The sequence below is a fragment of the Psammomys obesus genome, unplaced genomic scaffold (genome assembly GCF_907164565.1).
Source record: "Psammomys obesus unplaced genomic scaffold, mPsaObe1.curated_primary_1811, whole genome shotgun sequence".
NCBI lineage: Eukaryota > Metazoa > Chordata > Mammalia > Rodentia > Muridae > Psammomys > Psammomys obesus.
Window position 1 is genome coordinate 7576712 of NW_026585987.1, and position 27938 is coordinate 7604649.

General features: G+C 40.2%; 2 protein-coding genes across 2 annotated transcripts in view; both read right to left on the minus strand.

Annotated features, from left to right (window-relative positions):
• Cplane1 (ciliogenesis and planar polarity effector complex subunit 1) overlaps window positions 1–8852 on the minus strand; it is an 83736-nt gene extending 74884 nt beyond the window's left edge. Inside the window, exons 1-6 of the mRNA XM_055601078.1 lie at window positions 8497–8852; window positions 6130–6258; window positions 3668–3803; window positions 3447–3566; window positions 2330–2562; window positions 956–1062 (exon numbers count right to left, since the gene is read on the minus strand). Of these exons, the coding sequence (XP_055457053.1) occupies window positions 956–1062; window positions 2330–2562; window positions 3447–3566; window positions 3668–3803; window positions 6130–6210 (677 nt within the window). The 5' untranslated portion in view covers window positions 6211–6258; window positions 8497–8852. The remainder of the gene's footprint in view (window positions 1–955; window positions 1063–2329; window positions 2563–3446; window positions 3567–3667; window positions 3804–6129; window positions 6259–8496) is intronic.
• A 15329-nt stretch (window positions 8853–24181) lies between these two features.
• Window positions 24182–27938, minus strand: part of Nup155 (nucleoporin 155) — a 61468-nt gene continuing 57711 nt past the window's right edge. The window contains exon 35 of the mRNA XM_055601099.1: window positions 24182–27630. Within this exon, the coding sequence (XP_055457074.1) occupies window positions 27492–27630 (139 nt within the window). The 3' untranslated portion in view covers window positions 24182–27491. The remainder of the gene's footprint in view (window positions 27631–27938) is intronic.

Genomic DNA, 27938 nt, shown 5'->3' on the forward strand with positions numbered 1-27938 from the left:
ATAAAAACATTTTATATGATTAATGAACATTAATTTTTAAAACTGAGAAAAAAAGACAAACAGAACTTTTTAAATTATGTCAATTTCCTACCCTTGTTCTGAGAGATGATTAGCTAGATGTATATATTTATCAACCTACTTATAAGCTTATGATTTATTTTACTTTATGTGCATAACAAAGTACTATTAACATAATCCATGAAGTCACATTACATTCCCAAATCTTACATAGGTATTATAAACTATTTTTTAATAGTTTATTTAATTTTATTTTATGTGCATTACTGTGAAGGTACCAGATCCCTTGGAACTGGGGTTAGACAGTTGCGAGCTGCCATGTGGGTGTTGGGAATTGAACCTAGGTCCTTTGGAAGAACAGACAGTGTTCTAATCACTGAGCCATCTCTCCAGCCCTATTATCAACTTTTAATATATTTTGCTCTATTTTATGGAACTTAGAATACAAATTATTTTACTATTAAAAAAACAAAAACACTTGGATAGGTATGGTGGCTCCAGCACGTGGGATGCAGAGAGAAGAGGATCTCTGTGAGTCCAAGGCTAGCCTGGTTTACACAGAGTTCCAGGATAGCCAGGGCTACATAATGAGACTTCATCTAAAAATAACAGTTGGTCATTTCAAAGGTACAACAGTAAATCCAACTATTTTTGCCCACTTTAAACTTCAATTCATTTCAAAGTAATTATTTTTATAGTATCAAGACAAATATACCACAAAATGTGCTATCTCTTACAGGGTCCCCCTTCTAGGAAAAGAAATAAAAACAAGAGTAACTCTCTAGCTTAAATGTTTAAAAATAAAAGGTGGAAGAAAAGATCTACAAAGCCTTAAAAAACAAAAATTAAGATCTAAAAATCTTAAATATATACTAGTCAAAAGTGACATTTCTTGTTTAATAGTAGAAAATGAGAGAAAGGGAAATATTTACCTCACCTTACAGACACAAGTATATTCTCATACCACTGAATGGCCAGAAATGCTAACTTCAAGCATTCTCCAGAATAAAAAGTAAACGAACACAGGCAGCAGTCACCACATAACTGTAGATAAATTTAATAATTTAGTATAAAATTAATCTGAAAACTAATATATGAAAATGTCTCATATAAAAAGAAAATATGGGACACAGCTCATATTTCTTTCTTAATAGTAAGCTGAAGGCTAAGATATTTTTCTTTTGCCAGAAGCAAGACCCGATGGAAAGTCAGCCTGAAGAGCTCTTTTGGGGTTGGGGAGAAAACCCAGGGCCCTGAGCATGTTGTTTACATTCAAGTCCAGTAGGGGACAACAAAATAAAGGGTGTTTTGTTTTGTTGGTGGTTGTTTTGTTTTGTTTTGAGACAGGGTTTCTTTGTGTGTAGCCCAGCCTCGAACTCACAGAGATCCACCTGCCTCTGCCTCCTGAGTGCTGGGCTTAAAGGCCTGCATCAACCCCAGCCTATTTTGTTTTTGTTGTTGTTTTAAAGAGAGGCTGTCACATAACTCAGGTTGGTCTGAACCGATCATCTTGCCTCTATTTCCATAGTGCTGAGATTATAGGCATGTACCACCAAGCCTGACTTCAAAATACAATTCTCGGCTCAAAATGCAATTTCCTTTTTTCTTTTTCTTTCTTTTTCTTTTTTTTTTTTTTTTTTTAAAGATTTATCTATTTATTATAGCTACATGCCAGAAGAGGGCACCAGATCATAGATGGTTGTGACCAGGCACCACATAGGTTGCTGGGAATTGAACTCAGGACCTCTGGAAGAGCAGCCAGTGCTCTTAACCTCTGAACCATCTCTCTAGCCCTCAAAATGCAATTTCTAACAAAAGTAACAAAATTTTATAGAGACTATATGACATATTTAAATTTTTTATATTAAACAATAAATGTACTATATCATAAGAATTAATGACTTCTTAAACTCCATCTGTTCTAACTTATTAACTAACAAAACATGCACTTTATTTTAACTTGGTTGCTTATGACAAGGCCTTGCTATATAACCAAGATAGCCTGGAGCTCACTATGCAACCCAGGCTGGCCTCAAACTTGGGGTAGTCCTTGCACATCTGCTCCCCACCTCCAATCGCCTAGACTGCAGATATAGCCCACCGTGCTCATTACAAGTCCTATTATAAACTAGAGGAAGGGAGTTTTAATTTGACACCATTTTAACAATCATCTTTCCAAACAGGAATTTTACACCTGCTCTGACTAGTGACAAACAGTGTGCAGTTATACCCCTGACTAAACAGCTCCTCTCACACGGCCAGTTCTCACAGTCTAAGAGCTCGACTCCATAGCATTGCATTTGGATTTTACCTCATTTTTAACAAAAACAGCATCCACTACAGCTTCTTTATCTTTAGTGGAAGGCAATAAAACTGCTTCTTCAGGTGTGATCTGGGACCACTGACCCACCAATGAGAGGCTTTTAGAAGATAGGATACTCTTCAATTCCAAATACTCCCACAGAAGTATGTAGCCAGAAGATGTAATAAGTAGAACTCTTTTCCCATTTTCAGCTACATATAAGTATAGTCTTGAAGAGCTTGCTAATTAACACAAAACAAAACAAAATATTAAACTTCTGATGTCTGAATTTTTCAAGAAAGCACATTTGTTTGTTTGTTGCTTGCTTTTATGAACTAGTGTCTCATTCTGTAGCCCAGGCTAGCCTCAAATTCACTGTGATCCTCCTAGTTCAGTCTCCCAAATGCTTGCCTGGCAAGGTTAGCTACCCTTGCAATAAGAAACACAAGCTCTTTAACAGTCAGGATGTTAAACTAAAGCATTAATAATAAAAGTACAAACAACAATAACATTTACTACTTTTTGTTTGTTTTTTGAGAGAGGCTTTCTCTTTGTAGCCCTGATTGTCCTGGGACTCACTATGTAGACCAGCCTGTCCTCAAATTCACAGAGATCTGCCTGCCTCTGCTTCCCAGTGCTGAGATTAAAGGCATGCAACACCATGCCCAACATTAATAATGGGAATTGAGCCTATTGCCTTCTGCATGCTGGGCAAGTGCTTGAACACGGAGACCCACTCCTAAAATTGTTTTTACTTTTAATTTCGAAACAGGGTCTCACTAAGCCACTCAAGCTGGCCTTCAGCTTTATCTGAGCTCTAAGCAACAGTTAACTTCCTGCTCCTCCTGCCTCAGTCTCCTGAACTGCTGGGATTACAGACCTGCAGCGCAAAACCTGCAGTATTGTGTGACATTAGGAACCTGTTATCTCAGCAAGGACAGTCATGCCAGGTTTTCTCCTTCAAGTTGAATCAGGTGCAAAGAAGTAGCAACCAAGTTTCAGAACATACATTATATAGATAGAAATAGATATGCAGACACACAAAAAAAGAGATAAATTATCAAAATAGTACTATAAAAAAATCCATAGTCTTTTTCTGGTTACACAACATTTTTTAAATCCCTACCTACTGTAGCTGTAATTATTTCTTTAGGCTTTTCAGTCACTTGTATCATTTTCAAACAATCTTGATCTTTGTTCCACAGGAAAACCTCTCCTGTAGTAAGGACCCCAGAAAGCCACACATCTGTTCAAAAGCAAAAAGTAAATTTTAATACACTATCACTCACTTTTTTTTTCTTTAAAAAATAGTAAGCTAGCCTTTTGAACATATCAGGATTACTTAACCATTAGTGGATGTTGCCAGAAAAAAAACATCCTTCAACAAAGGCTGCAGACTAGGAATCTTCTTCTTTGTTCTTCCTGACAGCAAATTAATTTCATTTATGGCTTTCTCATCCAAAAGAAATACAGCTTCATTTTCCTAAGAGAAAAAACATGTGAAGGACTTAGGTGGTCCCAAAAGTTAATTTAATCTTGTCTATATAAAGCACTCTAGAAAGGAAAACAAAATGACATTTAAGAATAAGAATAATTTATACCACAAATCTAAAGTAAACATTAAACCTATAACCTAAACATTTTCATTCTGTTTTAAAATAAGACTTGGGCTAGGATGTTGCTCAGTGATAAGAGTGTTTGCTTTTCTAGCATGCACGAGGTCCTAATTCTGTATCTAGCACTATGAAAACAACTAAATAATAAAAATACCTCTTGCTAAAATTACTGGGTAAGGTAATGTAGCAGCTGCATTTAAAGTTCTTTAAAGGTTAACATTCTAGGAGAATTTGCCAATTTAGCAAGCCAAATTTATTTAGTGTCCTATTTATGGACAAGTTTTTATACTTTTTGATTAGATGAAAATGAATATGGTTTTGGAAATCCATAAGCTCTTGACCCTGATCACTTTTTTTTATCTAGAAAAAGGTAGGGAATTTTAGATGAAATTGCAGTGCCAGCAGCAGCAGCGACACTTCAGAATCTGTTAAAAACACAAATTACCAGAGCTGGAGAGATGGCTCAGTGGCTAAAAAACTGACTACTATTCCTGAGATCCTGATTCAATTCACTGCACCCACATGCTGGCTCACAACCATCTATAATTGTAGTCTCATGGAATTGTCATGGAACCTGATGCCCTCTTCTGGCATGCAGGCATACATGCAAACAAAACACTCAGATACATAGAACATATAAACAAAGTTTTGAAACAGTCTAAACTTTAAAAAACCAAAACAAACAAACAAAAATAAATTACACAGCCCAGACTTACTGAGTTGCAAGTGCTATGGGGCTCAGCAACCTATTTTTATTATTTTAGTTAGTGTACAAATATGGCTTTCATCACAACATTTTTACACATACTTATCACATATTTTGCTCATATTGGCCCATTAACCTCCCTTGTTCTTGTCCTACCCCCAAGAACTTACTCCCCCTTCTGCTTTTATGTGATGTATGCACATATACATAAAGTCTAGATGAAACATGAGAAAAACACAGCATATTTATCTTTCTCCTTTTCCCATTACCTCTTTTGTCCTGTCCACCTCCCACTGGACCCCTTCTTCCTCCCACATGGCTTCCTTTCTACTTTTACATCATATATGTATTTATTTTTAGATGAAGCTTTTTTAAATTTTGTGTGTAGGCATGCAGGGTTTGTCTTTTTTTAATGATTTATTTATTTATGTATACAATGTTCTGTCTGTAAGTATACCTGTACCCCAGAAGAGGGCACCAGATCTCATTAGATGGTTATGAGCCACCATGTGGTTGCTAGGAATTGAACTCAGGACCTCTGGAAGAGCAGACAGTGCTCTTAACCTCTGAGCCTCCTCTCCAGCCCTCAGGTTTGTCATTCTGTGTCAGGCTTCTTTTGTTTAGCAGGATGATCTCTAGTTCCATTCATGATCCTTCAAAATTTTTCCTTTATGGTTGAATAAATTTCACCTGTCTGTATGATTCTGATGAATATAAAAGTTGAAAACTCCTGGGCTGGAGGAAGGCTCAGTGGTTAAGAGTACTGGCTACTCTTCCAGGAGACGTGGGTTTGATTCCCAGCACCCATGTGGCAGCTTACAACTGTACCCCTCTACTGTCTTCTGTGGGAACCAATCATGCATGTAGTGTACATACACATGAAAGGAAAACACTCAAACACAAAACATTTAAAACACTGGAAAAAAAAAAACAGTAGAGAACTCATGTTACAATAAAGTTAATTAATGGTAGGTTTTCTCACTGAAACTTTAAATCTTTATGTTAATGATCATTAAAAATTAGAAGGGAATTCTGTAGGTTTGCCCACTCTCAGGTGCTAGTGCTATACCATATGTTATGAATGGCATCCCTGGATCATCAAGGCCTTATGGCCCACTTCTCCTGTTCCAGGAGGGGATACTTTATAGCACACTTATGAAGGACACTGTATTAGCAAACACTCTGCTGTTTTGGTAGGGCAAGTGTAGGAAATTCAACACTCCCTTTAAATATGGTATGAAGAAAAAAATTAAAAACAAAAGCTTTTACCTAGATAGATGACTTAATTTTCTGTAAATGTTAACTTGTACGTTATAACTTTAACACGCACACACATAACCCCACTCAGGGGTCAGGTGATCTATCTGAATATGAGGTGGTTTTGTTGTTGTTGTTTTGTAAGGCCACAGAATATTCCTATATCTTACAGGAGAGGCACATATCTAACAAATATAAAACCATTAATATATGAATAAAGAAAAACTCACTTGACCCAACCAGGAAACTCTGGGCCAGGGTTTTTTCTGCTTGATACTTGTTGATGTCAAAACTTCTAATCTTATCTCCATGCTTGTTGAGATGCCAATAACCAATTAAACAAAGCCAGTCACAAGATCCTGTGAATAAGAGCAATAATAATGTTTAGCCCATAATATTTGCAGAGAATGTTAGTTACTTTTCTCAACACTGTGACAAAACAGGGATGGAAACCACCTACGTATGGGAGGAAAGATTTTCTGTGCCTTAGTTTCAGAAGGCCCAGCTCACAGATGGTTGGCCACACTTGTTTGGGCAGAATACCATGGCTATAGGAGCACAGGGAAGAGGGGAGTCTTCACCTCACAGGAGAAAAAAAGCAGGAGTAGAGACAGGGGAACGGGTACAACCTTCAAAGCTGCACCCCCAGTGACATATGTGCTCTAACTAGACCAAACTCCTCAAGTCCGGGCTAGCCTGAACTGCCTTATAAGCCACTCTTACCTTGAATTTTAATCCTCCTGCAATATGGGGGGGGAGGGGGGGAGTAACATCTTAACCAATAAACTCAGCTGTTCTCCCTAACCCCTTCACGCCTTCAAAATCAGTGCCAACTGGGAAACTCTTACACACTACCATGTATGGTTGCCAGAACAAGGCACATCCTTAACCTCCTCTGGACCACAGCTTCAGCAGGCTGACCCTAAGGAAACACTTCCCAGGAAATTGGCTCTCAATGATGCTAGTCTCTTCTTAATCACCACTGATTCTTCTGCCTCAGCTGACCTTATCAAGTGTCCCAGCAAAGCAAAAATTTCACCTTAGTGGTTCTTAATTGAAACTTGAATATCACCTGAATGAGGCCGGTGAGGGTCTTTGCTTCCACCTGTGCTCCACAAGCCAGGCCTCCATCCTTTCATTTCTCTCAACACTACCCTTCCCAGCTCCAACACAACAGCCCACTGAGCTCTGAGCACTCAACCAGTTTTCCAGACCAAACTACAAATGTCACCACAATCATCCCAAACACATGGTCAGGTCTGTTCCAGAAGTACCCCATGACCTGGTACCAATTTCCATCGCAATTAAGGTTTCTATTGCAGTAAAACACCAAGAATAAAAGAAATGTGGGGAAGAAAAAAAGGATCTATTTCATCTTATAGCTTGTAGTCCATCATCCAGGGAAGACAGGTCAGACACTCCAGACAGGAACCTGGAGGCAGGAGCTGATGCAGAGACCACTCAGGTCTGCTTACTGAGTAAGCCCACGGCTTACACAGCCTGCTTTCGTATACACGCCGGGACCACCAGCCCAAGGGTGGTACTACCTCACTGAACTGAGCCCTGCCTCATCAATCATCAGCCAAGAAAGTGCCCCACAGGCTTGACCACAGTTCCAATCTGGGGGGAGAAGCATTTTCTCAGTTGAGGTTCTTCCCAAATGATTCTAGCTTGTGTTAGAACTAACATAAAACTAGCTAACCAGTATGGTAAAGAAACAAAAGCTCAGGTGTTCCAAATTAAAGACGATTTAATTACACAAGGCAACCAAATGCATTTTTATCCTGTATCAGAAAACAAAAAAAAAAAATGCTATAAACAACATTATTCAATGCTGTTTCCTAAATCTGATGACTATTTATCATTGAATGAAAAGAAGAGTGACTATAAGAATGCATAATACATGCAATTCACCTCCAACTGCAAAGCTATTTCTAGGTAGTTAATAGTTCCTAAATACTATGTGTATGCACATGTATAAAGAGAAAGATAAAGTATGGCAAAACATAAAGAACTGGTTAATCTGAATAAAGTACATATTTAATTATATTATTTTTACAACTTTCACGTAAATACGGAATTGTTAAAAGGCAACTAGAGAAAACTGAACACGATTCAATAATCATCATCAGATTCTACTGGTGTCTATCCTAATTGATGTACTAGAGATAATAAATTGTTAAGTTTTGGTTTTTGTGGGATAACTGCATTACGGTTTTTGTTTAATAAGTACTCTAGAAATTAAAGATAAACACATACGTATTCATGGTAAGGATTTGTTTGGAAATATGTAGACTTTTCCAAGTAAAACGTAAAAGACAGCAAACCACTTCTGGATTTCGGGACGGTGCCCTTCAGAAGGTTGTACAGACCACCTTCCATCGTTTGGAATTCTCAAAGCCCCCTCCAGGGAGGCGGCAAACATCCTTTTCTGACGCATGCCGCGGGGCCTCTCAAAACGCTGATGCTACTGGACAGAGTCCAGGCATCACCACACAACAGCCACCCTCAATAGAACTGAGGAAAACCCAGCAAAACATACAACAGGAGCAACCTGCCACATCTACAGAGCCGGGGCGCGCGGGTGGGAAGGTTACCTTTATTTCAAACAAATCGGGGTGTGCGGTTTCAAGAGAAGCATTGAAGTTTGGGGGGGTTCGGCTACGGAGGCCACCGCGTCCACTCCTCGCTGCTCTATCGTCTGCTGGGGTCAACCCAGAAGTTTCCTGGTGACCCTGTGGCCGAAGAGTCCTGCAGGAAGGTACCCCGTGGAGGTGCCGGGGGCCTAGCAGGGAGGACGGCGCCCGGGAAGAAGAGGGGGACCTGGGCGAGATGGCGGCCAGACCGCGCGAGGAAGACTGGGGGACCGACGGCAAGACCCTGAGAGGCGGGGCGCGCGGCACGGACCCCCCGGAGAAGGTGCCAAGGCCGTTACCCCCACCAAGGCCGGAGAAGCCTGCAGGGACGCCAAAGCCGGGCTAGAGGCGGGAGGCCACGCCCGCCTCACACCGGAGCCGTGTCCAGGAGACGCGTGGGCGGAGCCTCAGCGCGCATGCCCCGTGCCGCTCGTGGGCGGGGCTTTGTGGCCTCCCCGCGCCGGGCTCCAGCTCTCCCCTCAGAGTCGTGCTCCCTCCGGTCTCCATCCGTGGCTTCCACACGTGCTGGTCTTCTGAGTTCCCGAGTGCTCAGTGGAGCCTTCCAGAGAATGCTCTAAGAACCACCACCGACACCTACGGAGAGGCGGCTGCGTTGTGAAGAGCGCCTGTCACTTGTGCAGGGGACCCCAGTTCGATTCCCGGCACCTGCGGGGTGACTCATAACCTCGTGTAACTCCAATCCCGGCGGAGCTGACACCCTCTGCTGGCTTCCGTGGGCACAAGGCACACAGGGTTGCACATACATACGTGTAGGCAAAAAGACCTAAACGAAAGAGGTTGACCGCCATCCGTAAATGAGAATACTGAAGAAAAAAAACTTTTTTTTAATGATGGGGAACCATGGAACATTTTTTTTTCATTTGTACAGATTTTATTTTTTTCTCTTCAGAAGTGTCTATTTAGTTCATTTGCCCTATTTCAAATAAAATTTATTTTCTTGACCCTGCAGATTAGCCCTCTCTTAGATAAATTCCCTCCCATCCTGTAAGTTGTCTCTTCAGTTTTGTCTCCTTTGTTATGGAAAAGCATTTAGTTTTATGTAATTCCACTTGCCATTTTTATTTTTATTTTTTTGCATTTGGAGTCCTGTTCAGAAAAAAATTTTTACTATCTACAGCAATATCTTTAAAGTACTTCGCATGTGTTTTCTTGTTACGGTTTTGGGCATTACATTAACACCTTTGACTCATTTCAAGTCTATTGTTTTTTTTCTCGTTTGTGAAGAGGAGTACATGTATAGCTCATACATAGAGGTCAGAGGACGACAAGTAGCTCTAGGTTCTCTCCTTCCACCATGTGGGGTGAGGTTCAGCTCAGGTCATCAGGCTTGGCAGCCATTACCTAAGCTAAGATTCACTGCCAGCTTGGGTTATTGCTGAAGAGGGTGGTTGATCTGCAGTGAATATCCAGTTTTCCTAGCAGCATTCGATGAAGAGTCTGTCTTTTGTGTGGTTTGGGCACCATTGTCAAGAATCATTGGGCTGCAAATGCATGAAGTAGTTCTGAGTAGCCAGGCCACTCCATTGCTGAGTGTCTGTCTTTACACCAGTATGGTGCTCTTTATTACTGTGGTTCCATGTATGTCTTAAATTAGGGACTGAGAGGCCTTGAACTTTGCTCTTTTTGATCAACGTTAATTCGACTATTAGGGGTCTTTTTGGCTCCCCTATGGGTTCTCTGATTATTTTTCTAGTTGTATGGAGAACATAGTTAGCATTTCAATGACGTCCCTCCTGTTAGCTCTGTAGATGGCTTTAATGAGTTAGACTTTTTAATGATATGAATTCTTCAAACTCTCTCATTGGTCTGGAGTTCAACAATTAAGCCTGACTGGATGGCCAGTGAGTCCAAGGAATCCTGTCTCTAGCTTCCCTGCACTGGGAGTAAAAAAAAACGTCACCATGGCTGGTTTTTTACGTGAGTATTAAAGATTGAAATAACATCCCCACGCCTGCAAAAGTCTTCTCTGACTGAGCATCCGCCCCCAGCCTCACAGATAAATACATTACCTACACAAACCCACACACACGTCATTTCTTTTGTTGTTGTTAGTTTTTTTCTGTTTTCTGTGGTTGTGATATGCACACACACATATAGACATATGCATATACATCCCTGGGTTGAGTTTGGAGATCCATGGTAACCTGCTTGTCTAATGTGCACAGCCTTGGGTTCAACTCCGAGAGCACTCTCTCTCTCTCTCTCTCTCTCTCTCTCAGTATTTGTTCCTGCAAATGATTGTTTTGCTTATGTGTATGTCTGCGCATACCTGATGCCTGTGAATGCCAGAAGAGGGCATGGTATCCCCTACAGACAATTGTGAGCCTCCTTGAAGGTGCAGAAGTAGATCTCAGGTCTTCTAGAAGAACAGTCAGTGCTCTTAACTGCTGAGCCATCTCTCTAGTCTCTGGTTCTATATTTTAATGGGTCATGAAATAGGTGTGTTTATTCAGTGTCTTGGTCACTGTTTTATTGCTGGGAAGAGGCACCATTGTAGTAAATAAAAGAAGTGTTGGGCTATATAGTGTTTATTATTAGCCCTAAGATTATCTCGGCAGTATTATCTGACCCGCTATCACAAATAATAAAACACAGACACCTGTTAGATTTTATAGTTGCCTTATTTACCTTGGACTGGGCAGATATTTCACCTACGCTGGCTCAGTAACCTCACTGTCCATCTCCCACCCCCCATCCAGTGCTATCTGCCTTAATCATCCTCATCTGGTCTACCTTCCATCCATAATCCATGGTACCTGCTTGTGTTCTTCATCTGGACCTCTTTATACCATTATTGAGGTTTCTTCTTTCAGCCCACATGGTGTTTGCTCCACACTAACCCATTGTGGCTCACTCCTTCCTCCTCGCTTGCAGTCTGTCTGTCTCCTGTGATTCCTCCTGAGAACCTTAGCCATGCCTACCTCATTCTGGCCTGCCCAGGTATAGGCTGTTTAATCAACCAATCAGGTATGTCTTAGGCAGGTTTACAAAGCGAGGATAGGCATAACCATATCTTGAAGGCCAGTGTTAGAATAATTCCCAACACAACATGACCAAGGCAACTCTTACTTAAAAAAAAGAAAAAAAGCATTTAATTGGGACTTGATTACAGTTTCAGAGGCTTAGCCCATTATCATCGTGGCAGAGAGCATGGTAGCAGGCAGGTGCTAAAAAAGTATCTGACTGCTGCATTCTGATCCACAGGCAAAGAGAGGGCCTAGACCTGGCATGGCCTTCTGAAACCTCAAAGCCCAACCTCGGTGACACACTTCCTCCAATAAGCCAACACCTGAGCCATCTCTCCAGCTCCCTATTCTCTTTTCTTATTTTATCACATTGTGTGTGTGTGTGTGTGTGTGTGTGTGTTTCACTTAGTTTCTCTGTTGCCTCCAGAATGAAGTGATTATATATCCTTTTTTACATTTATGTTTTTATACTATATTCATTAAAGAGTGCTTTATCTGCTTCCTACTCTTCCAGAAGATCTGAGTTTGGTTCCCAGCAGCCAGGCCTGGTATTTCACAAACACCTGTAATTCCAGCACTGAGGACTCCAAACACCCTCTTTTGACATGCCAGACCCCTGCATACACACAAAGAGACATACACATAAATAAAAAATAATAAACATTTTAAATTTTATTATTTATTTACTTGTTTGTTTTTTCAAGACAGGGTTTCTCTGTGTAGCCCTGGCTACTATGGAATTCATTCTGTAGACCAGGCTGGCCTAAAATTGAGAGATCCACCTGTCTCTGACTCCTAAGTGCTGGAATTTAAGGTGTGTGCCACCGCTGCCTGGCTAAAAACATTTTTTAAAAAATTTAAAGAAAGCCAGAAATGGTGGCACATCTTTGACTTTAATCCCAGAACTCAGGAGGCCCAGGCAGGATCTCTGTGAGCTTGAGGCCAGCTTGGTCTAAAGAGTGAGTTCCAGGACAGCCAGTGAAAGGGTTAAAATAGCAGAACTAACTCTATATTGATTCTCAGACTCCATCCAAGGTTAGCTTGTCCCTGGAGTACCTTGGTTCCCACCCTTAAGTTCTGAGAAAAAAACCCACAGAATGTTCTCAGCAGCTTGTAGCTAGACAGACACAGCAACTGAGGCAGACCGATAAAGACAGGGTCAGTTAAGAAAACGTTGTTTCCAGGGTCACAATGCTCCTCTTGGCAAGCTGTTTCTCTCTGTAGTTTGGCCCGATGCTGTTAACCAACTAGGTCCAAGTGCATTTCATTCCTTTACCTTTTGTCCAATTGTGCAATGCTAAGGTTTGGAAGCCCCTGTTTGCAGTTTTTCCCTTTAAAAATCCTGTTCCCTTGGTTCTGGCTGTCGCTCTCCCAACCTGCTGCATCAGAAAGGATTGCAACCCAAGCTCGAGCTTGAAGAAAGACCCTTGTGTGTTTTGCATCAGACTTGGGGGTCTTGTGATCTAGGCATAACACCAGGCCTTCACAGACAGAATCCATCTTAATAAACCAAAATAAGCAAACTGATGAATAACAATTAGCAGATAAAAACAGCCCCTATAAAAAAAAATCACTAAATTAGGAGCTTATAGTAGCCATCAGAGAGGATAGGAACAGGCCTTTAAATTGGAGGCTTGCAATCATTCAACAGAAAGTGGGTAGGGAAGTGCAGTAAGAAGGCATCTGGAGTCCCTGATTAAGCTCTCTCCTCAAAGATGAGTTTCCAGTCTCCTGTTCATACTGCGGACATTTTTATGCCACTAGATAAACAATAGCTAGGCTTATTAGAGATGGTTTAATGTTGCAGGATGTTTGATCCCATAGATTGTGAACTGTAAAACCCTTTCTTTTGTTTGGTGTTGTTCAGCCCCAGTCCTAACACACACCTTTAATCCAAGAACTTTCTGTTTGTTGTAAATAGGTGATTTTGGCATGGTTCAGCCAGCCCCAGCACATACCTTTGATCCTCGAGCTTTCTGTACACAGAATTTAATAAAGTTAACCCTAGGTCAAGAGGTGGAGCAAGTAACCAGCTAACAGGGATTAACGGAAAGAAGTGACTTTGGAAGAAGAGCATTTAAGACAGCTTGGAGAAGAGTGCTTTAGCTCTCTAGCTCTTGGGCTCTTTAGCTCTTTAGCTTTTTTGGGCTCATTTGGCTTCCAGCTTTTGGCTGTTTTCTGCTGGGCTGTCAGGTGAGCTAGCAGGCCTTCTCCTGGGCTATCAGCTTAGCGAGCAGGTTTTTTGCTTTCTCCTTTGGACCATAAGTTGAGTAGGAAGGTCAGCTGGGTGCTTTCTGTGCGTCTCTGAGCTAGCAAGTTTTCACCCCAGCATCTGATTCCTGAGTCTTTATTGGTAAAATCACACAATTGGGGTTTTCATTTTTTTATAACAACAGTTTAACTTTGAACTTTCTCAAAGGGTATGTTTAATACCCTTAGTTGTTTGCTGTCTTTCCCTTTCCCTCTATCAGAGGCCAGCCTGACACAGGACAGGTTTTGTTTCGGAGGAAACAAGGGAAGAGCCTCATCATTCCCATATTCCAGCGAAATCCAGAGGACCATTAGAGAATATTCTGAAAGCTACATTCCAAAAAGACAGAAAATCTAGAAGAAATTAATAAATTCCTAAAAATGTATGTCAAGAAGACATAAACTACTTAGATATATAACAGGCAATGAAATTGAAGTTCTAATGAAGTGTATCCTAATACAGAAAAGCCAGATCTCTAGAGAACAAATGCCAATACTCTTTAAACTAGCCCACAAACAAAAAGAAGGAACACTATCAAGCTCATTCTACGAAGTCAGCAGTACCCAGTAGTACTGTGATTCAAACCAGGACAATGACAGAAAAAAGCTATAGATTAATTTCACTGGTAAACATAGATGTGAATTTTCTTAAAAAAATACTTGTAGACCGAGTCCAATGACACATTTAAAGGGTCATGTACCATGATCGAGCTGTTTTCATCCCATGGTTGCAAAGATGGCTCAATATTTACAAATATATGTAATTACAATATATGCAAATCAAAGAATATAACATAGCATATAAATAGAGTTGGGGACAGAAATAATACAGTCATTTCAAGATATGTAGAAAAGGCTGAAAAGGACAAAGTTCATCATGCCTTCATGATAAAAGTCTAAGAAACTTATAAATAGAAGGAACATATCTCAAAATAATTAAGGTTATATATGACTAATGTATCTAATATATTAAATATAATAAAGTATTTTCTCAACAAAAAAGAATGAGATAAATGTACCCACTGTCTCTGCTCTTATTCAATGTAGCGTTCAAAATCTTAGCTAGAAGAGGAAAAAGGATCTCTGTGTGTTTGAGGACAGCCTGGTCTACAGAGTAAGTTCCAGGACAGCCAGAGCTACACAGAGAAACCCTGTCTCCATAAAAAAAAAAAAAAAATCTTAGCTAGAGCAACAAATTAAGACAAAGAAAAGGAATAGAAATAGAAAAGAAGCCAAGCATGATGTCTGTTCTTGCTTGACTACAATTTGACCGCATATGGAACTAAAACCCAAACTGCTTGGTATACCTGCGAGGGATTTTTCTTGATTGGATCATCCTAGGTGGGAATAGCACTCTGAATTCAGATTATTTAAGGTGGGAAGACCTATCTTAAATCTGGGCTAGATCTTCTGGTGGCAACCCATGACATTGAAGGAGGAAGCACTTGCTCTTTGCTGGTTTGCCCTCAGGCAATGACCTTACCAGCAAGTTCACTTGGTCACTGATATTAGAGCCTACTTCTTCATGACTCTGGCACACATTGAAGACTAGCTGAGACATCTCAGCCTCATAGACTGAACAATGAATGATTGTCAGGAGAAAGCCAAAGTTGGAATAATTGGACCAAAGCCTTTAAGCCACTCTAATAACGTCCGTTTTTATACACATAAATTCATTCAGTAAGTTCTGACTACATACATAAATAAATAGATTAACCCTGTTCACGTATAACATAATCCTATACTTTAAAACCCCTAATGACCCTACCCGAAAACCCTTAGATCTGATAAGTATTTTCAGCAAGGTAACAGGAGACAAAACCAACACACACATACACTCAAAAAACAAAAACAAAAACAGCTCAATTCATAAAACCACAGAGGTTAGGTATAAAGAAAGGGAATAGGACAAGGGGACAGATTTCCCTAGAAAGAAAAAATAGAATATATTTATGGATGGGTGGGGTGGGAGTGGGCAGATAGACAGACTGAAACAGGAGGCTCAAATGGGGAGCTGGAAGGGATCTAGGGACGGCTAAAATTAAGGACAATTTAAAGGGTCATATGGAAACCTAATACAGTAGAAATTTCCTAAGTTATATACATAAATGAAGGTGATTTAAATGAAATCACCAAATAACAGGGCAGATGGAGTTCCAAATGTTGGGATTGGACAAATGGGTGTCATAGGTTGAAAGCTGAACAAACAACTTGCAGAGTGAAGAGACAGCCTAAAGAATGAACGAACATCTCTGCCAAATATATATGACGGGGTAGATAACTAGACCCTCCAAGCAAAGAAAAACTAAATATAACTAAATCACGCAGCCAATCACTAGGCAAATGGGGAATTCTTAATTCTTTTATGTGTTTGTTTATTTTTACATCTTTTTTTTTTTTTTAAAGATGTATTTATTAGGTACACAGTGTTCTACCTGCATGCCAGAAGGGGCACCAGATCTCATTATAGATGGCTGTGAGCCACCATGTGGTTGCTGGGAATTGAACTCAGCACCTCTGGAAGAGCAACCAGTGCTATTAACCTCTGAGCCATCTCTCCAGCCCCTTATTTTTACATCTTGACCACAGTTTCCTCTCCTTCCTCTCCTCCCAGTCCCTGCCCCATATCTTCCTTGTTTCTTCAGAAAAGGGCAGACCTCCCAGGGATATCAACCAGCCATGGCTTATCAAGTGGTAGTCAGATTACAGGTGCCTCCTCTTCTATTAAGACTGGAAAGGCAACCCAGTAGGTGGAAAGGGTCCCAAAGGCAGGCAACAGAGACAGCTCCTGTTAGGAGTCTCACAAGAAGACCAAGCTACACAACTGTAACTTATGTGCAGAGAGGCTAGGTAAGTCCCACGCAGGCTCCTTGGTAGGCAGTTCAGTCTCTGTGAGCCTCCATCAGCCCAGGTTAGTTGACTGTGTGTTTTCTTGTGTTACTTTGACCCCTCCAACTCTTCCTCCCCTTCTTCCACAGGATTCCCCAAGCTCTGCCTAATGTTTGGCCATGGGTCACTATATCTCTTTCTATCAGTTGCTGATGACAATTAGGCTAAGCACCAGTCTATGAGTATAGCAGAATATCATTAGGAATCATTTCATTACACATTTTCCCCCACCATTTAAGTTTGATTCTATCCTAGGTGTCGGGGCTATCCAACCTCTGGTTCCTGATCCTCCAGGCAGTATCAGGGGTGAGCTCTCTTTCATGGGATGGGTCTCAAACTGGATCATATATTTTGCCACCTTTTCCTCCTCACATCTTGTAGGCTGAATAAATTGTATGTTAAAGGTTTTGTTCCTGGATTGGCGCCCCAATCCCTCTACTGGAAGTCTTGCATAGTTATAGAAGATGGCTAGTTTAGGCCCCCTATCTCCCATTGCTCCCCCATTGCTAGTCTTAGCTAGGGTCACCTTCATAGATTCTTGGGAGTTTCCATTGTACTAGATTTCTAGCTCATCCCAGAGATGCCCTTCCCCCCGATTCCATTTGTCTCTCCCAGTACTCTCTCCCTCCATCCTCCCCACACCTGATCCCTCCTGTTCCCATCCCTACTCCACTATCCAGACCCATTTCCCCATCCACCCTAAATGTCTCTTCTATTTCCCTTCACAGTAAGATTCATGTGTCCCCTCCTTGGGCCCTCCTTGTTACTTAGCTTCTTTGAGTCTGTGGCTTGTAGAATAGTTATTCTTTACTTTATGGATAATATTCATGTATAAGTGAGTACAAACCATGTTTGTCTTTTTGTGTCTGGGTTACCTCACTCAGGATGATCTTTTCTAGTTCCATCCATTTGCTGACAAATTTCATGATGTCATTTAACAGCTGAGTAATACTCCTTTGTGTAAATGTACCAGACTTTATCAAATTTTCAGTTGAGTGACTATTTCCTGGCTATTACGAACAAAACTGAGCAAGTGTCTTTGTGTATGGTGGAATGTCATTTGCATTTATACCCAGAAGTAGTATAGCTCGGTCTGGAAGTAGATTGATTCCAAATCTTCTAAGAAACTACGATATGGATTTCCAAAGCAGCCATACAAGTCTGTACTCCCACCAGCAATGGGGAAGTGTTCTCTTTGCTCCACATCCTCAACAGCATGAGCTGTCACTTATTTTTTTTTAAACCATTCTCACAGGTGTAAGGTGAACTCTCTAAGTCATTTTGATTTGCAGTTCCCTGACAGCTAAAATGTTAAACATTTCTTTAAATGCTTCTCGGCCATATGAGATTCCTCTCGAGAATTTTGTTTAGATCTGTACCCCATTTTTTTGAGACAGTTTCTCTGTGTAGTCTTGGCTGTCCTGGACTCACTTTGTAGACCAGGCTGGCCTCGAGCTCACAGAGATCTGCCTGCCTCTACCTCCCCAAGTGCTGTAATTACAGGCGTGCTCCACCATGCCCAGCCTTTGATACTCTTGGACTTGGGTTTTGTTCAGGATGATAGACATGGCTCTATTTGTATTCTTCTACATGCTGACATTTAGACCAGCACTATTTGTTGAAGAGGCTTTTTTCCATATTTGTATTCTTCTACATGCTGACATTTAGACCAGCACTATTTGTTGAAGAGGCTTTTTTCCATATATATATATATATATATATATATATATATATATATATATATATATGGAAAAATATATATATATATTTGTAAAAAAAACCAAGTGTGTGGATTTACTTCTGGGTAGAATTGATTCTATTGATTGACCTGTCTGTTGTTATGGCCATACCATAAAGTTTTTATTATTATTGCTCTGTATTATACTTTAAAACTCAGGAATGGTAATACCTCTGGAAGTTCTTTAATTCTACAGGATTGTTTTAGCTATCCTGGGTTTTCTGTTTTTCCATATAAAGTTGAAATATTAATGGCCAATAATTTTTTTTTTAAGTTCCACACCTTTAGCTATCAGAAAAAGGCATAGCAAAACGACACTGAGATTCCATCCCACCTTGTTAAAATGTCTGCCATCAATAAAACAAACACAATAAAGTCTGGAAAAGATGCCTTATCCACCAATGGTGTGAATGTAAATTACTGCAGTCTCTATGGAAATCACTATGAAGGTTCCTCCAAAAACTAAATATAGAACCACCAAAAGATTCAGCCATACCATTCTTCGGTTTATACCTAAAAGAATCTATCTATATCCACCTCTAGCATGACCACTTTTACTGCTGCTGTATTCATAATACCCAAGAGATACTTCCATTGAAGCCCTCCTACAGCAATGGGGTAAATGACATACATCCATTGTTATGGTTTCTCTTGGAGCTGCAGCTCTCATGCTTGGGCAGCAAGTGTTCATACCCACTGAGCCCTCTCTAGTCTTTAATCTTTGAAAATTTTTTACGTTCATGTGGACATATATTTCCCTACTGACTAACGGTGTGGAAAACTTTTTCACGCTCCTTAGTCCATATTCACTTGTGAGTATTTAGGTTCAAATTAATGAATTAAATGGTGTGCTGAGTATCACTAACTCAGGGCCTCAATCACACCTGTTCTATAATTGGTAACGATTTATCGATCTTTTATTTGCATTTGTAGTTTCTTAATGTCTTTTAAAGATGTTATTAATTTCAATGAGACCCATCTTATTTTTTTATTTGGGTTGTAAGAAATATGCTTTACTGACCATTAGATTTTTTTCTCACTTCTATGATGCAGATCATGTTCCCCTTTACATATGGCACACTAGCTTACATGGCTGTGTTGGGGACTGAACTCAGGGCATGATCATGTACACTAAGTATGCTATCACTGAGCGATAGCCTACCTCCAAAGCTAATGTTTTTCATGCACATATTCAATTATCCTAGTACTATTTGTTGACTTTTCTTCTCCCACTAAACTTTGGTCTTTTCTGAAAATCAACTGTTTGCATATGTATTTACTTTGCTCCATTAATCTGTTTTACAACAATACCTTAATATGATTACAATCACTTCACAAGACAATATTGAAATTAGTGTATGTTCAAGTTTATTTCTTTTGTTCATGCACTAGTGTTTGTATGCCATGTATGTGCAGGTATCTATAGAGGTCAGAAGAGGGTGCTGGATGCTTTGAACCTGGGGTAACAAGGCAGCTGTGAGCAATGAAATGTGGGTTCTGGGAACTGAACCCAGGTCCCTGGCAAGAGCAGTGTGCAGTCTGAATTACTGAGCAATCTCTCCGCCCTCACGTTTACTGTTACTTTTGAAAACCATGTTGGCCATTCTGTTATTTCTATATGTTCATTTACATTTTAATTAAAGAGAATTACACCATTTTCTCCCCTCCGCCTTTTCCCTCCAAGCCCTCCTCAACTTCTCCCACTCATAGCCCTTTTTTTGTTACATATATGCATAAATAAAACCTGTTTATTTAGTGTTCTTGTATGTTTGATTTCAGGGCTGACCACTTGGTATTTCATAACCAATTACGGAGTCCATGCCCGGGAAAGATAAATTCTTCCACTGTCAGCATCCCTTAGTGGCCTATGGTTGTCTAGGGGTAGGACCCTATGTGATTTTCCCTTCCATGTTGGCATGTCTATTGGGTGCTATCCTTGTTCAGTCTTGTTTAGGCAGCCATACTGTGGAGACATCATGGGTATAGCTTCCCTGTCATCCATAGAAGACACTCACAGCACACTTCCTGGTCCTCTGGTCCTTGGCATATCTTTCTGCTCCCTCTTCTGTGATGTTCTCTGAGCCTTGGGTGCAGGAATTATGTTGTAGATGTGTTCATTGGTACTTCATGATTAGCTGGATCTCCACTTTTTGACTAGCTGCCATTTTCAGTAGTTTTATGCTGAAGAGACACTTCTTTGATGATGGGCAAAAGCTACACTTATCTATGGCTATAGGGATGCTTTCTAAAATGCAGTTAGGAATTATGCTGGTCCAACAAAATGGAAGTAGTAAGTTCTCCTCTAAGATTCAAGACCTCAGTAGTCCAAGGCTAGATTTCAAGTTCCAGGTATGGTTTTCTTCTTGTTAGCTGTTGGCAACAGCCAAGATACGACTTCCACTATGGGACCTTTAGGGATAACTTGCCATGCTGTGCACTGCTGTGGTTCATAGGCATCACAACTAGGAAGGCCATTAATTGCTCTCCTTCTTTGGTACCTTGCACTCCATCTTCTAGTACTATGAAAGTTAGACTTCATGGAGGAGGGTTTCAGGTCAGATTCAGCTCAGGCCTTCCAAGGCCTGTGTGAAATAGCTGTTGTCTTTAGCAGTAGGGACTTACCTTCAATTTCCGGAAGACAACCAATACAATAACAATCGTTTTTATCAGCAATAGCAATAGCTTATATTGAGGGAATCTCTTGGGTTACCCAGACCAATAACTCAATAGGACAAATCTCTTATATTTTGTGTTCATGTTTGAACACACGTGGAGGTCAGAGGACAACATATAGGAATCAAACCTTCCCTTTCTACCAAATGGTCCTGGCACTCAAATAAACTCATCAGGCTTGATGGGAGACATCTGCAACAGCTGGACCACCTCTTTGGCCCTCCATTTCCACTTTTAGAATCTGTCAATTTTCAATTTCAAAAAGTCAGCTAGGAATTTAATTAGAAATACATTCAAGGGGGCTGGAGAGATGGCTCAGTGGTTAAGAGCACTGTCTGTTCTTCCAGAGGTCCTGTGTTTAATTCCCAGCAACCACATGGTGGCTCACAACCATCTATTATAAGATCTGGTGCCTTTTTCTGGCATGCAGGTGTACATGCAGGCAGAATACTGTATAAACAATCAATAAATAAATTTAAAAGTTTTCAGATCTCACACATTAAATTTCTGTTAAAAATGATGTTTCAATTTCTGGATTATGTCATCAGGATGATCTTATCATGTCTGCAAATTTCATGATTTCCTTGTTAAGCTGAGTATTACATTGTATAGATGTACTAAATTTCTGTATCCATTCCTCCCTTGAGGGACATCTAGGTTGTTTCCACATTCTGGCTATTACAGATAAAGCTTCTATGAATGTAGTTGAGCAAATGTCCTTACTGAATGGTGGGGCATCTTTTGGGTATATGCTGAGTGGTATAGCTGCATCTTGAGGTAGTGCTATTCCTAATTGTCTAAGAAAGCACCAGACTTATTTCCAAAGTGGTTGTACAAGGGTGTACTCCCACCAGCAATAGAGGAGGGTCCCCTTTCCCCACATCCTCTCCAGCATGGACTAATAGCATATATTAGCCATATTAATATAGGACAGCCATCTATAGACCTAAAGAAGCTAAAAATTAAGGAGGACTCTAGGGAGGATGCTTAAATCTCATTCAGAATGTCAAACAGGATACCAGAAGCACTGGAAGAGGAAAGAGGATGGGAGTCTAGTTTAGAGGGTCTTTTGAAAGGATTCACCCAACAGGGGAATTAAAGCAGATGCTGAGACTTGGGGCCAAACTTTGAGCAGAGTGTAGGGAGTCTTAAAAACTTTGGAGACCTACAAAACTAAAAGACCTGAGCCCAGAGGTTCCTGCAGAGACTGATGCATGGAGAGGACCTAGACCTCTGCTCACATGTGGCCGACTGGCAGCTCAGAGTCTCCATGAGGATCTCTGAGTGAGAGGAGCAGGGGCTGCCTCTATCATGAACTCAGTTGCCTGCTCTCTGATCACTCACCCCTGATGATGCAGCCTTGCCAGGCCACAGAGGAAGAGGATCCACATAGTCCTGATGGGCAGTTGGCAGTTATGGGCAGATGGCAATAGTGGAGAACTCTTCCTTTCAGAGGACTAGGGGAAAGGGATGGAAGAGGGAGGGAGGGTGGAACTGGGGGTGTTGAGGGAGGGGGCTTCAATCAGGATATATAATGAATAAATTGAGAAGAACAAAAATGTTTTCTGAATTGGGGGCAGTGGTGCATACCTGTAATCACAGCACTCAGGAGAGCAGGGGCAGGCAGATCTGAGTTCGAGGCCAACCTAGTCTACAAACAAGTTCAGGACAGCCAAGGCTACACTGGGAAATCCTGTCTAGAAAACAAAACAAGTTTTTATGGTATTTTTAGTATTTGTTCATTCACTTATTTGAAGACAGGGTATTGCTACATTGCTCATGGTGGCATCAAACTTCTGGGCTAAAGCAACTTTTTTTCCTAATTGCCTTGGCTACAGGTATATTCTACTGATTAAAAGCTTTTGATTACTTGATACTAATATAGAGGAGTACAAATAGTTTTTGCACACTGACTTGGGGACTTTGCTCAACTTAATTCTAGTAGTTGTGGTTATTTGTTTCTTTTGTACATTGTGCTTCCTGGATTGGTCTTGTACATTCCACTCTGGTTTAGAACTGTTGGATCTGTAGGCTTGCAGTTTTCATCACAACAGTCAGTGGTGCTGCAGGTGCCTGGGAAAGTACCTGTTTTCTGGTTCCACATGGGTTAGGTAAGAATCCTAACCCCAAGACTGAGTCCATGACTAGAGGCAAGCAAGCCTGAGCCCTTTGTGGGCCTCTTCTGTTCATTACTTCTAGGGAAGAGCCAACACACACTTCCCATACTCTCCCAGGAGTTACAGGACAAACGGACTGCGAAGAGACAGAGTAAATATAGTGGTTTATGCCAGTAATCCTAGCATGTGGAAAAGTAAGCAAGCTTTTGAGTGAAGAAACCTTAATGAGGTCTAATCACAAGGAAGGCCAGACTTCAACCTTTCAGATTTTGTTTTGTTTTTTTGTTTGAGACAGGGTTTCTCTATGTAGCCCTGGCTGTCCTGGAACTTACTCTGTAGACCAGGCTGGCCTCAAATTCAGAGCTCTGCCTGACTCTGAGTGCTGGGATTAAAGACAAGTGGTACCACCGTCAGGACAGCTTTTTAGTTTTGAGGGTCCATTCGTTGTTGCACTAAAACTAGCTCCAGATTTTGTTAACTTTATTGTTAATCATCTAGTCCTCAGATGTCACTTTATCATTTCTTCTAATGATAAACATCATTAGACTGCAGGCTTCAAAATGACACCTGAATAAACATGAAAATTTTGAACCAGTGAGATAAGTGGATAGATACGAGGGATAGATATTAAAACTTACTTAGACATGCTATCAGGATCCTGGATCTGACATAGTAAATTAATTTAAAATGCAAAACTCATGGCAAACAAAGAGAAATACTTAAATTTCAAATATGCTGTATAGTGCTATAGAAAATAAAATGAAAAAGTAAAACCGATGGCAGTTAATGTCTAATATGTGAAGGAAAACAACCATTCAATAAAAAAATAGCGTTAGTTCTTGCAAAATTTTAGTTTCAAGACTCTTACCATTTAGCCTCAACCTCTTCAGTTATACATAGGAAAACTGAAGCATTTAAAAGTTTTTGTAGAGAACTCAAAAGTGTGAAAAGCTTTATTATTAAGCTTTTTATTATTATTATAATTTAAGTAAGGATATTCATAGAAAATATTAAAGAAAACATTAATCTCTTTTAAAACCTCAGATTTGGGGTTTTAGTTAATTTATTTGCTATGACTATATCACTGCTATTTTTCCTCTAGTGAAGGGGAGAGGAAACATGAATATACAAAGTATCCTAAAGAAGAAAATAATCTGTGAAAGGTTTCTGAAATTAAGCTAAGTGTAAAACATAAAGAGAAGCTGACGTCATCCCAATGTACAATGAAGAAGTTACTAGTTAATAAATAATTAAAACCCTGTCAAACAAATATTACACACAAATCAGGTCAATATCGTGTATCTTACATAAACCCAGTGTGTCTCTTCCTTAGTCACCCTGCCACACTGAAACCATCTAAAATTACAAGTACATCATAATCGAGACTTTCGGCGACTCAACTGTCCACAATGAATGTACTTTCCTAAGATGTTCTACCAATGACTCAAATCACTGCCTATACAAATGGAATAGTTGCAACATAAAGACAATGCACTGAACAAAGTCTGGGAGCAAAGTATACTCACACAGTGGATACTGTGCTAGAACATTGCCACTGCTACACCTGATCACTAACTTCCAGGATCAGCATCCCTTTGGAGGTGCAAGTTCAGAGTCCGAGTACACAGGCCATCCAGATGATTTTCTTTGGTGAATGTTCAAGTTTCAGCAACAATGGACTAGCAGTGTCTTTTCTCTTTGGAAGGCCATTGCAAACATTTGCTGTGGGGCTAAAATTCTTAAGCTCTCTCAAAGTGTGCTATAAGAACAAAGAGAACAGCATTCAGGTATCTGTCAACTACATCCTTTGTGACACAGTATCCTGCAGGTTTATTAAAAGATACTGTGCATATATGTGTATAGCCATATCTCTGTATTTTTGGAGACAGAGTTTCACCTTTAAGCCAAGCAGGGTGTGAGCCTTCAATCCTCCGACCTCAACATCCTGAGTTTGGTGATTAGATGCAAGAGCTACTGTCCCTAGATAACTGAGTATATGTAACATGTATAATAATGTGTAAATATGCTTACAACATAAATGGAGATAGTGCCATGTACATCCAGCAGAAACAGATCCACAACTAAATGAAAGCATTTAAACAATACGTTCATTTAAAATAAGGACAGAATTTTAAATGCATAAAACCATTAATACATCAAATGCATTCATTTTACAGACTAGAAGAGTTACTTAAGAAAACGAAAAGCTAAAAAGTGAGGTAGTAATACCTAATTAGTGGTGCTTTGACCTTTGGAATCTTAGTAAAAGATAAAAGTAGAAATATATTCATGATGTATTTACAAAACTGCCCGACTTGCATCAGTGATAACAAGCAGAAGAGAACACTCCTACCAGTAGCACAAATAAGAGTGGAATCACGGTGGCACATGCTTGGATTTCTAGTACCTGGAAGACTGAAACAGGAGGATCAGCGTATGTTTGTAGTCTGCCTGGGCTACATACTGAGACCTTGCCAAAAAAAAAAGGGGTGTGTGTGGGAGGATGAGGTTGAGGACTAGGACCATAATCAGCTGATAAGGTGCTAACCCAGATGTATGAAACCCTGGGTTTAAGGCCCTGCACCACGAACAGTGGGCGTGGGAAGCATGCCTATATTCTTAGCACTCAGGTGGTGAGGGCCAGATCAGAAACTCAAGATCACTCTAGAGAGCTAGAGTTAAACACCAGTCTGGCCTCTGAGAGACTCAGTTGCAAAAATAAGATAAAATAAAAAACCCACAATAATTATTAACAACAACAAAAAACTACGGAGAATGGGAAGCAGTTCTGGTTCTCCTTCCAGCCTTAGTCATTCTCATTCTTCCCTTTTGTCATTGATAGTGCTGTGTACGCGTGTTTTTAGTGCGCTATTCTAACACATTAAAGATAGCTCAGGGTTAGGGTAGAGCTCCAGTGGCAGAATACCTACTTGTTTAGCAACAAGACCCTGGATTCAACCCACCACTAAAAACAAAACAAAACAAAACAAAACAAAAAACCAAAACCTAGATTACTAAAAACTCTGCTTTATCCACTATGACTTGGATAAAACTTGTGTTGTGGTCACTGGTAAGAAAGAGGGCTGGAGAAATCAAATCAGAGAGGGAACTCAGCCCAGAAACTATAGAAAACAAAGGATTTACAAGTGGTTGTTTTTGATGTGACATGAATCTGGAAAGGTTGTTAAAACACAAAAATAGGCACTTATGTTAAGGATTTTTATTTGGTAGATCTGATAGGGGACCCAGGAATTTAACTTCTCTGATGTTGCTAGCTTGAAGCATACATACTCTGAGTGAGGATCCTAAGGAAACAGTAGTTACTGTATAGTTGTGGTTGAATTATAGCTCACTATGTAGACCAGGATGGCCTTGAACTCAGAGTTCCCCTTCTCTTCTCCCAAGTGCTACAGTTAAAGGCCAGCACCACCACAGCTGGCTAATCATGTAGGTTTGAAGTACAAACAACAGTGTTATAAGTTTATCACATGCTCAAACAGTCCTGAATCCTGTTGTATGTATATACAACATATATAATACCCCTCACACAAATAAATGTCTATGTAAAATCTAATTTACATATTTATGGTGAGAGAGAGAAAGAGAGAAAGAGGGAAAGAAAAGCTAAGGGGCTGTAACGGGTAAAATTAGTGATTCATGAAATGCCTAAAAACTAATTTAAAATGTACATTTAGGACTATTACAGAATCTAACACTATGAGAAAGACACAACCTATAAGGTTGTTTTTTTTTCCCGTGAGACAAGGTCTTACTATGTAGCCCTTGGCCTGGAATTCTCCGTTCCATGAGTTCTAGAGATCTGCCTGCCATTGCCTCCCCAAGTGCTATATTTAAAGGCATGTGCCACCACACCTGGCTTAGCTTAAAAGTTTTGATACCAACATTCTAGATAACCCTGGAAATAAATAATACAAATTCAAAATTGTTACCAGAAAAAAAAATTTAAAATAACATTATCTCTGTGTCAGAATCACATATAATCTTATTGCAGTTTTTTGCAAATTGTTGGGTTGTATGTGGTGTTAGGCAGTGAATCCAGGGCATTTTACATACTACACAAATGTTCTACTATTAAGCTACATATTTGGGCCCACCTAATCAATTAAAAAAAATACTAGTTATAAAAACGAATTCATTTGGCAATGTACTACTTGTAGATAACTATCACTCATTAAAAACAAATTTTACCAAAATTCTTAGGTATACAACACCTGATTTCTGGACCCAGCTGAACTTTTATTTTACAGACAAAAATGCAAGCAAGAATATATACTACAATAATTAATGGAGGCGTTCCAACTTTGCTTGGAGAGATTTAAAGTTCCCAGTGATGGTTTGTACCGCTACTGAGGAGCTCATTGACTGGAGCTCCACCAGATAACCACAAACAGCATCCAGGCAGAGGTTCGTAAATCTTCTCCTGTAACAGAAAAGACAGCAGGTCGCGCACTTTCTTTTCTCTGTAGGTTTAATACAGTTTACTTTTATGTGTATGAGTGCTTTGCCGGCACTTGTATGTGCAGCAGGCATATGTCCAGTACCCTCTGGGCTAGAGCGGGCATCAGATACCCTGCAACTGTTGTTATGAATAGTTGTGAACGGCTAAGCAGTTGCAGGGAAGTGAACTCAGGACCTCTGCAAAAGCAGAAAGTGCTCTTAATCACTGAGCCACTGCCTGTTTCAGACTTCAACCAGCTATACTTAAACTCATTTCCTTCAAAGGGCTGT